The sequence below is a fragment of the Acipenser ruthenus genome, chromosome 16 (genome assembly GCF_902713425.1).
Source record: "Acipenser ruthenus chromosome 16, fAciRut3.2 maternal haplotype, whole genome shotgun sequence".
Taxonomy (NCBI): domain Eukaryota; kingdom Metazoa; phylum Chordata; class Actinopteri; order Acipenseriformes; family Acipenseridae; genus Acipenser; species Acipenser ruthenus.
The window spans coordinates 6039123-6051179 of record NC_081204.1 but is presented as its reverse complement, the minus strand read 5'-3'; the positions used below and the strand labels follow the sequence as shown (position 1 = coordinate 6051179).

At 36.6% G+C, this 12057-nt stretch overlaps 1 protein-coding gene across 2 annotated transcripts in view; it reads right to left on the bottom strand.

The window, feature by feature from the left end:
• Positions 1-12057, bottom strand: part of LOC117411951 (synaptoporin-like) — a 46163-nt gene that overhangs the window by 11549 nt on the left and 22557 nt on the right. Inside the window, exon 1 of one of the 2 annotated variants that reach the window (XM_058988585.1) lies at positions 9776-9924. The exons of the other annotated variant lie outside the window; for it this stretch is intronic. Coding sequence (XP_058844568.1) covers positions 9776-9799 — 24 coding nt within the window. The 5' untranslated portion in view covers positions 9800-9924. Of the gene's footprint in view, positions 1-9775; positions 9925-12057 lie in introns of those variants that run through there. 2 annotated transcript variants of the gene reach the window in all.

The window sequence follows — 12057 nt, the reverse complement described above, 5'->3', positions numbered from 1 at the left end:
TAATGGTTCGAGCAACAAATAAAATGTACTGGGTTTAACTGAAGACAAGGCATTCCTCTTAAAGCTACTGTATTACTGGTATTAAAGTTAAAGCCTACTTGATTTCTTGTGGTGTTGGCTAGAGGGAGATAAAGACACAGAGAGGATGAGGGTTTGAAATAATAACCAGGAGTTTTTATTATCGTTTTTTTATTGTGTACCCTCACATTCTTGCAGATACTGCAGGATGACAAAAAACTGAACACTTAATTCACATAAAATATTGATTATACTGTGTTTCAAGCAAGCATTTTGATTTCATGGAGTATAATAACACTACAGCATCTTATTGCAAATAACAAACACTTATTAAGGAATTGCTAAAATGCTAGCCTGACTTAAATAATAACTATTTCAACTCAGCTGAATGGGACTTAAGGAGTATCTATGATTTCTTTTTATACATTTACTCTTACCAAGTCCCTTAGGGGCAGCATTCTGTAAACTGTAGTTACCTAGGCCTACAACTGAGCTTAATCCCGTAGATGTACATTCAAGTTTTTTTTTTCTTTTCTATATGATTCACACTGCTTTTAAGAAAATAAAGCTTATATATACATATACAGTTTTCTTCTGTTTCCTAATTTTTATTTTTTTATGTAACCCTTAAAATTAACTAAATGGATATTTGCAGTACATGCAATTATATTAACAAAGTTGGACTATGTATCTAAATATGGTTCTCTAACAGGCTTAGAAACACGCTGTATTTTCACCATGTGTTCAACTTCCATGGAATGGAAGCTAGGTGCTGACTGTGTCATTCCAATGCTGCTGAATAATCCCTGCAAAATGAAAACACTGTTTTGTTTCCACCTTCTACTCAAATTAAATGCAATGCAGTAAGAGATTACCAGGTTCATTTTTATCATACAAACCAAAATTAAAACTTGTACATTACTCAAAATTAAAATGCAACAGATGGCAATATCCGAGGGCCCTTTCACACATGGTGTTTTTATTGTCTTGTGTTTTTGTTAATGGATATTCAAAAAACTGATATTGTGCATGCTAACTGTAGTAATCTCAATAGTACAAAAGTATAATGCATCAAACAGATGATTGTGTCAAAGTTCCAGTGCTACTAAAATCTGAGATTTGCCACATTAATAAAGGCAGTCAGCATACCATTTTGGAGGCAGTCAGCATACCAGGAGGCTGTGTGGTCCAGTGGTTAAAGAAAGTGGCTTGTAACCAAGAGCTCCCCGGTTCAAATCCCACCTCAGCCAGTGACTCATTGTGTGACCTTGAGCAAGTCACTTAACCTTCTTGTGCTCCGTCTTTCGGGTGAGACGTAGTTGTAAGTGACTCTGCAGCTGATGCATAGTTCACACACCCTAGTCTTTGTAAGTCGCCTTGGATAAAGGTGTCTGCTAAGTAAACTAATAATAATAATAATTTTGGAATCCATATTGCAATATAGGTAATATGTGTTAGTCCATAGATTTGCACACTTGTATGGTCAATTTAAATCATTACATTAAAAATAAAACATTAAACAGGTATTTACTATTGATTGTTCTCTATAATATATCTCCATTTAAAAATGTTTTAGCTAATATGCACGTACCTAGAAAACATCCAATAATGGATCAATTCCCTTATACCCCCAAATGCCACTGAGAAAAGGGTAAAGACGTCAGAGTAATATTGCTCCTCCTGCTCTCCATACAGTACAGTGTGCCCAAAACACAGTAACAGGAAAAAATAATTCACCTTTTTTTATAGATTATCTGAAAAACATTCAAATCTGGCCTGTCTTTATATATGTTTCGCCCAATAAAATAACTGGAAATCCTGCTATGAAAATCCAATTCACATAACATTTTGAGATTTGTCATTTTATTATCTGCAGATATCCTGCATTTTTCAGCACATCCTTCACAAACTCCAATGTTTTTTCTTGCTATGACAGATAACATTAAAAAACAAAACACACAAAGTGGGCTCTGAATATTGTTTTTTTCAAATATAGGTTACTGAAATGTTGTTGCCGTTGCCGCGGGTATCAAATACCTGTGACGGACTTGAGGCTGTAATTTGATTGATGTGATAAAGGTTACAGTTCGGATTGCCATGTCACGGACATGCCTTTACTTGATGAAATGGTCCCAATTTGCAACTTCCATTCAGCAGCTCGAAGGAACTGAGTCCCATGATCCCCCAACCAAGCCAATTGCCTCTTTACACTCAGGAACTTTACAGCGGATGTCAGCGAGCTATTGCCCCCTGGAGGACACAGCCGTGCAGGTCTCTGTTTTTAGCTCACTGTGTGTCTGGCCAGTAGAGTCCGCTGTAGTGCATTGAGGAGAAACACTCCCTGCCTGTTTTGCCTTCCTAAATGACAGGAATCCCCAGCAAAGATCGGCAACTTTGCACAACCAGGTCACAAATCAGATCTCCCCTGACTGCATTATTATTATTATTATTTATTTCTTAGCAGACGCCCTTATCCAGGGCAACTTACAATCGTAAGCACCCTCCTCAGTAATCAGGGACTCCACAGTACTATATTATTAAATATACATTTTTATATCTCCAGACTGAAAAGCCATGATCTTGTAATACTTACTAAAGCCGCCTCCTCCCTTACCTTTTCATCTCAGCCTGTTATCTCACCTAATGCATAAACTCATCCTCTACCCATTTTGACAGGATTATTACTAATACCACAGTAAGAGGTATGGTTACCATATCAACTTTGTTATTCACTGAATATGACCTGAAGGTACACTCTAACAGGTGCCAATCAGTTTAATTTTAAACAACATGCATTCTGTGAGAATAATTGTTTAATTGTATATTTCACTTCAGCTGCATAATGCATTTTTTCGTCATATTGGGTCAATTTTGGCGTAAAAAAACCAACAACAAAACAAACAGATACATTAAATACTGCGATGTTCCTTTCTGATCTAAAAGGGTCAAGACAATTTAGTCAACTGCTACAATATAAATTGAATAAATGCATAAATAGCCCAACAAAAACAGGAAAACCAGACTAAAGGATAAAAGCCATGATTTCTCATAAGTGGTCATACTGGGTGCATCAGATGAGCAGTGCCAAACAAAACTAACAGCATCCTGGTAACAAGCTTCCTCCCAGCTTTTACTAAAAGGATACTGTAATAATCATGTACAATCTTTAATTAAAAAACAGGTTTTCTTTCACATCACCCAAGATACCTGCTGCAAGGATACATTTCAAGTGCTTCTGATACTGCCCACTCACAATTCACACCCAGCTGTATAAAAGAAAGCAATTTCTAACACACGATTCCGCTTGTTTAATTGACATAAATTGGCTTGTGGAGACATGTTTTAAATTGGCTGATCTGGCCCCCATGTTTCCAGGGTTCACAGTCTTGCACATCTTTGTTTGGCAGCTTTTTAATATTGAGACTCGCCACCATTATTGCACCTGTAAATGCATTATGCAATGGCAAGGAATCAAGAATCCATCAAAACTCTGGACTTGACTGCAGGCTGCTCTATCCAGGGCCAGAGTTAGGAGGTGTCAGGAACCATCTTTGGGGAAGAGCTAACCAGGGGAACCTAGGTGGTGCTTATCTCTGAGAGCAGAGCCCACAGGAGTGAGATTATATATTATAGCTGTCCTAGTGCCAAAACTTGCACACTATTTTCTGTTTAAAAGTTAATCTTCAAGAAGAAAATCAAATATGTGCAATTTTAGCAGAGCTCTTGTTCAGTCGTGAATCTGGTTCGAAGTGAGCTCCTTTTTGTCTATATATCACCTGCTGCTACAAAATTCTGCAGAGGGGTAAATGTGATTCATATAATGGACTTGACATTGATTCAAACACTTAGAATTTGAAAATAAATAACTATCAAGGTTGCTCAGTGGGTTAATGCAGTACTAGCCTTATACATTTGGTGGCAAGGGTTTGATTCTGGATTTGGGCGCCAGAGAAATGGGTTTGATAATTCCAATTTCAGATAACCATCTCATACGATTTATCAGAATTGGGAGACTCTGCTAAGCGTGAACGGCAGGGATGACTGATCCTTGTAGGGGTTTCTAGAGATCTAGACAGAGCAAGCAGTCTTGACGTATGTTATGTGTGGGATAAATTGTACTCAGGGATGCTTATACTGTAGTCACTAGGCATCTAAATATATGTGCTGGGTATTGCTACAGAAAAAGAGCACGTAAATCTCAGTTCAGCTGAGATCTTATTTTAAAACACACCATAGTATTAAGTGCACCACACAAGGAAGTGACAGTATGTGATTAAAAAATGGTTTACTGGAATTCCAATACAGTTTAGGCAGGGTGGCATTAATAACAGATGCAGTTGGCAAGAGATACATATGTGTTTTAAAAAGTTTGTAAATGTGTTAATTAACAAATTGGTATGTAGCATTGATTTTGGCATTTTCAAAAGGTCGTTATGTCTATTTCATTATTGAATAATCATGCTAATGTGATTTTGGAAATTATGTTGATTTATGAAATAATTTTAATATCTTAACGAGCAGTGCTTCTAACGACTATTTATTTTGTTTGCGTGGGAATTAAAAAATAAATCAGTGTTAATTGTCATGATTTATCAGGAGTTAATTTGCACTTGGAAAAGGAGGGTTTTAATTAATGAAAGAGTATATAACCCACTGAAACAGTATTTAAGTTCTTTCGTGTTAAAAAAATAGAATAAGCAAACTACAGTCTGGCTTTGCTGGGAGAGGCAGCAGTTGCAGCAGCAGAAGCAGAAAATGTAATTTTAGAGCTTGAGTGCAAGCCTGAGACAGACCCCGGCAGAGACGCCGACAATACAGAGAGAGGGTGTATAGGACCAGGGTTCAGTTCTTAGATTTAACAAATTACGATCTAAAATCTCGATTGCATCTAGAGAGGGCTGTCTGGGTCATTTCAAAAGGTCACGGGTGGCTTGATAAAGAGGGTTAATGATTATATCAGTATCCCACTTAATCAGGAGCAGCTACAACATTTTAAAAGGGAGTTTTATGGTATTGCTGGATTTCCCAGAGTAATGGGAGCCATCGATTGCACACACGTTGCACTCAAATCCCTGCAGCAGATTTGTGATGCATCCTATAACATCTGGAACTTATGTGCAGATTTCCCTGGCTCCTGTCATGACTTCCATTTTGACACAATCCGCTGTGTTTAATAATTTCAGAGACCCAATACACCAGATGGCATATTAGTAGGTCAGTCTTATAAGACTACCTAGATAATTCAGTATTTGTAGTTATGAAAATATTTTAGCCTTTTTTATACTTGTGGTTATGAATGAGATTTATTCAGTTGTTTTAATCATTTGTAACTTTATGAAAAATTTGTTGTATTGCTAACATGTTATACCGTTATTTGCATCCTGTGTAATGTTAGTACAGTGCTACCACGTTATAACGCGACCTGTTATAGTGTGGAATCGGTTATAACACGGTAAGGTCGTGGCTCCCATTTCCCCCATAATGCAATTTGACTCGCAAACGTTGGGTGAACGTTCCAGATACTTTAACTGATCCTGGTGATGTTAGCGTGAATTATGCTAGGATAAATTGTAATATTAAAATACAAAAAAATAAATAAAAGAAAACATACAACACAGTGATTTTATTGTATTGTTTTTACATTACCGTATTTAAATGCATTTAACTTGAAACTGGGACATATAGTACTTATAAAGCTCCTGTGCTTGCACTGTATTTTTTTTTTTTATAAAAGTAAAAAGAAACTGTCCGTTAATGTTACAAAATGAGTACGAAACAATACAAGTGTGTATAAACGTCATTGGATTCCGTGTTATTTATTTCGGTTTAACGTTAACATTTATTATAGAAACTATACAATTTAAATAAGAGTGGTGTAAGCTTTAAACTTGTGGAATAGCAGTTTCGATTACACTGTATATAGTGTAACAACGACCCGGGATTTATACTGTTGCAGGACTGGTCTGCGGACCCTGTTGTTTGCTTGTGTGTGTGTGTGTTTGTTAGCAGGGAAGCGGTAAGCTTGCCTCAGCCGGGATTGGTGGGTGACGTCCGGGGAGGCGGGGACATGAAAGAATATAGAGGATGTGCTGTGTGAATGTGCTGCTGTGGGAGTGCAAGACCGTTTGTTGTTTTTGGTGTGGCCCAGTGAATAATCGTCCCTATAAAAAGTGGATTTGAGGACCTGCCAATTCTGTGTGTCTCTTTCCTTAATTTTCCACCGTACACTACAATATTAATTTAGCTTGTGGACATTGTAAACTGTAAGGCGAAACACCAATAACGCTGTCTCCTAATTATGGACCCCAACAACCGCATTATAACAGGGTAGCATTGTACCAACAAATTATCAATGCAACTGTACCCTATCTGAACTCGGATATGTACAATATATGACAACTGACCTCTATTGTAGATTGTATTTGAATTATACAAATAAAAGCCTAAGAGTAAATAATGAAATCTTTGTATGGAAAACGACATACTAGATATTACAGTAATATTTTCATGACAATATAATTTAATTGACTCTGCTGAATAGAACACGACTGAATAATATCCAGTGTTTTGTTTTGTTTGTTTTGTTTAAAGATGACTGTGGATTTGCAATGCGTCCTTGGCTTTTAACACCTGTATCTAATCCACACATGAATGAAGAACAGGCGTACAATAGGTTACACAGGTCCACTAGGAATGTGATCGAGTGGACCTTTGGTTTTCTACAAATGAGGTTTCCGTGCCTCGAAAAATCAGGGGGTGTACTTCAATACAACCCCCAAACTGTGGCTAGGCTCTTCGTAGCATGTTGTATCCTGCGCAACATAGCTATCCGTCGAAGACTGCTGGGCGACCAAGAAATGCTTGACGCACTTGAGGAAGGTGAGGAGGAAGAAGCGCCTCATCTTGAGCCACTGGAGCCTCCTCAGAATATTTCTATCGGAGAAGCTTGCAGGACCAGGATTGTATACATGTTGTCATACTCTCTCAACCCCATCCCTTGCCCCACCCACACTTACTGTATGTGCATACACTTCCATCTTCACACATTTGTATGCGTATAAAATGTTCTTATAATACTGAAAATATTCGGTGGCTACATCTAATCATGTTGAGTTTATTTATCGTGGAGGCGAACAAAGAGTGCCAGAGAAAATGCATTCAAAATGATTAGAGGGATTCATCGAACAATTATAAAGAAATTGTGTATTGGGTTATGGAGTTCTATCGAAATTTTAAAAGCTTAATAAATTATTATTATTTATTTCTTAGCCGACGCCCTTATCCAGGGCGACTTACAATTGTTACAAGATATCACTTTATTTTTACATACAATTACCCATTTATACAGCTAGGTTTTTATTAGAGCAATCCAAGTAAAGTACAAGTAATCTAAGTAAAGCTCAAGGGTACAACAGCAGTTTCCCCCACCTGGGATTGAACTCATGACCCTCTGGTCAAGAGTCCAGAGCCCTAACCACTACTCCACACTGAAGTGTTACATAATTGGTATACATGTATAATAACTAATATAAAACTACAAACACAAATGGCACGAAGCTTATTTATTTATCGTCTACAATCGTACATACTAAAATACATACAAAAGTAGATGTCAACATAAATAAATTCCAACCAAGCCTACACAGATGGCTTACCCCCCCCCCCCGACTCATCCAAAAAACAAAAAATTCCAATTAAAAATACTATTTCCCCTCCCTTGCACCTCATAAAAGTTAGTGAAAAACAACCCCATTTCTGTTACCATTTCTATATCAGTACTGAAATGATCAAAGGGAACGCTGCTCTGCAAAATAAAAGCCAAAGACCTTTATGTTTCATTACAAAGCAGTAGCCTACTAATGTACCAAAAGCTGAACAGTGGTGTTGACGCATAAGGACAACAAAATCATTATCTCTACCCCATTTTTGTAAAAAATATGGAAATGACGGTAAAATATTAACAGTTTTTGCTCATCCATATTATACACAATCCCCTGATCTTTCTATTACTCTCTGCTGCTACAGCAATTTGTAGAATTCAGGACAGAGGTTATTACCCATCGCTACTTAATTTTTAGTTCATCGTACACACTAATTGATTTCTTATGTATAAATAACTTGAACAAAGTATCGACCTGGAGTCTTCAATGGTAACTCAGCCATCATAAACCAATATACAAAGAAATCAGTTAATAGGAAGAAGGGAATGTAATATTTAAAAACTTGCAGTCAAATCAAAAAAGTGCCACTAATGCAAAGCAGTATTTAAATTCGCATTTATGGCAAAGTAGCTAAATCCATTATTTAAACAGCCTTTGGATAATTACATCTTTACGATTTTAAACATGCAGGCAAGACATAACTTGGAAACTAATAACATTTTAACAAGATTTTTTTCCCCATCAAACTTACAATGGCATTAAAGCACTACAATAAATCGCATTACTGTCTTTTCAAAAATATATCAACAATAAGCAACCAAGAAGTGGTTTTCTTATTACATACAGGGATTCAAAGAAAAGCAATAGTATTAAAAAAGTGATTTTATATAGGAAAATATTATATTATTCTAGCACAGGCTGTGCCAGAATACAGCAGTCTCTAGATTAATTAAGACTTTTTTTTTTTATTATGGTTATGGACAGATGCAATGGATCATTTAGCACCTATTGTGGATGGGAAGGAACATGAATTGTCATACAGAAGGGCAGCAATATTAGCCAATTAATTTGAGATCAATGTCATCTAATCAGTATGTTCTGAAAGATGAAACATTCTGTGGAAAATGATAGAAGAGAAATAAGGTGCTGTAAAAATGTTGGGATTGTTTTAACCCTGCCATGACAAAATGAATGTGGAGTGTGCAACAGTGAATTGCAATGCCTACAGCACTGCCAGCAGAGAAGCACAATGGGTACCCTTATATTGATGTTCTCAGATGCATTCATTATGAATAAGCATGAAAAACAAAGCTTCTATTGTCAATGCACTAATTAAAAGACACTTTGATTATTTAATCTGGCAACAGAAGATGAACATTATGATGAACATGTCATAAAAGAAATGCATCTTTAGAAAGACTGTGGTATGGAAGCAATGGGAGGGTGTAGCTCGGGATATTGCCTTTTTCACAACAGAGTCTCAAACTATAGCAACATGTTTAAATTCGAATATTTGGTTTTTATTGCTGCAACATGTAAAAGGAATGAGGAAGTCAAAACATATTTAAACCAAGGTAATGACCACAACACTGAACATGATAAATGTATTTACAATATAGCTTAACAGGTGTTAACACTAGCCAGTTAATGGAAATAGACACTCTAGGGGAAAAAACAGCTCTGCAAAACGGAGAAAACTTAACATAACTACTCTAATAATATGTCATAGTGAGCACTGCAGGGACTAGAACGGCTTTAAGCTTCCAGTACTTCAATGCTGCCTTTAAATATTTCATTTCCAGTGAATGCAGCACAAGTAGAATGGTGATACATTCTGGTGAGCAACTAATGCTTTAAAAGCTTTTTGCAAACACATCAATTAATACCATATTTACCGTAGGACCTTAGCAGAATAAAAATAAAAATGCTGCATTTATAAACTACACACCTAATACTGTAACTACAGAAGTGTACCCGAGACATATGACCAATAGATCACGACTGAGAAAAGCAATCTACAAATACTCAGATTACAGTCAGTATATATAGTGTAGACAGAGCTACTTAATAAAAATACATTTAAAAAAAAACCTTACCGGAGCAAATATCACCATACACATTTAAAAAAGAATGTAAAATCCAACTTCACTCCACAGAAGAACAGCAACAGCTTGCTCATACTAATAAAAAAAGATGTCCAAAAAATGCCCAGACAGCGCAGAATTGTGTGCTTCAGGTCCTCCCCCCCCCCCCCCCCTCCCTCCACACTCTTTTTATGAAGTAAATAAAGAAGCAAGAAATCAATGCTGAGACAAAGTGAGATGATACACCTATCAGGCAGCAGCCTTAGCCTTATTTGCTGAGGGACGGCAAAGCATTCATATTAGAGCACACTGACTACAAGCAATTTCAACGGGAGAACCATAGACTCTTCCCACAGTGGGAAGGCCTACAGTATTCTCTATCGTACTTTCGGAAACCTCAACCCACTAACAGCTTGCAGCACAGATGAAAAGATTTCAGGTAATGCTAATTATCCCCTGCAGCACAATCATGCGTGAAACTTATTTGTTCATATGGATCCCTTGAAAACAGTTAATGTCACTTCACCACAGTAACAAGGCAAAGAAGAAGCACACCAATTCTACTGTATATTACTGTATTTTTACATTTAAGACAGTTTATCATTGAAAATTGGATATATTTCAATACACGGGTAAGTTAATATCTATTGCATGCACTTCATACACAAGTATTTGCTGGTGAGGGTCTACTTTCTTTTGCTTTTAGTTTGTATTCAACGTGATGTCATGAATATTCTGTTGTGATGACCCCCATTTTCCCACAACCCCCTAAATCTACCAGGTTTATGCATTCATTGCTAACTGCAAAAGATAATATCTTCTTGCTAGAACTGCTTACTGGAATATTACTGTAAAAGTATACCTGTATCTTCAGTGATATTACCTTAACAAACATAAAGGTTTCAGTGGTGCAGTGCACACAACGTTTCTCGTCACAACTTTGATTTTTATGGAATATTAATACATTCCTACAGGATAACTGAGCTGCTGTTCTACATTTTCCTGAACATTTCAGTCATCTTTGACAGATAAAATACTGAAAGCTACAAAGGATTATGACTCACATGGATAGCGAGCCTCAGGAACACAGCACATCTGAGGGGGCAACATACGTTTCAATAGTCATCATTGTATTAAAACCGTCTTCAAAAGAACTGTATATTCTCAAGTTGAGATACAACACCGGTATTATCATTCGCCATGGTACAAAATGCTTTGCAGCCCTAAACAAAGTATGACCTCCACTTAATGAACTGTTTCCATCTCTGTAGCTTCTGGGTATTTGACCTTTCCTAAGTCTACAGTTCTGTAAGTTCCCAGAGCTGCAATATGCGTGGGAATGATTTTGTCATTTGAAATCTTGTCCAATAGGAACTGGAACTGAAGACTGGTAAAACCGACTTCATTCACAGATGATTCCATGAAAAAGGAATGGATTTGCTGGACTGGGAAACATTTGTGTAGTTCAGCTTATTATTTTACTATAAACAAATTTGTGTTCTAAAAGAATAAAAACATTCATATTGCACTTAAAAAGTTACTCACAGTCAGTATGCAATGGCAGTTGACAGTAAAGAAAATATCACACTTGCAGTATTATGTGTGATTTTTTTTTTTTACTATAGGCTGTCAAGAACAGATGGCTATTGGAATTTGTATGTGGCAAAATGGCAAATAACTTTCCATAAGACAGAAAAGATAGTTCCTGATGTTGCAATCTGTTAGTGGGTTAACAATGTTCTAGTTAACTATATGGTCAAGTATATAACGTGTCCTGGTATAACCATGTTCTAAATATAGCCAACTGTTATGATGGGGGTGAGCTGCATCTGATGTGGTTTGGGGATATGCATGCTCACCTTTAAGGCTGACATTTCCTGAGGTGCAGTCATGATCTTGAAGTGTGGACACCCAAGCAAGCCACAAGCCAATTGCTTTTATGATCATGCAATACCAGATACAGTGTTGGTTGAAGAGTACTTGCATCTTTCTCTGTATATATAAATTTGTGTTCAGAGATATATAATAATAATATTGCATCGTTGGCAGTCTTGATGTTATTTACAGAAAGCTGTCAATTATAAAATGAAGCATGCTGTTTTTTTTTTTTTTTTAAAGATTTTTCAAAGAACAACAGTAACAGTATAAAAATAGACCACATACTATTCAATGAAATATACAGAACTGCAGCAAAACATGTACCAGCATTCCCTTTAATTGTTGCTCTCCAGGTTCAATAAAACATATCACGTAGATATAAGTAAAGACCAGTGGCTGCTCGTGCTGATAGTTCT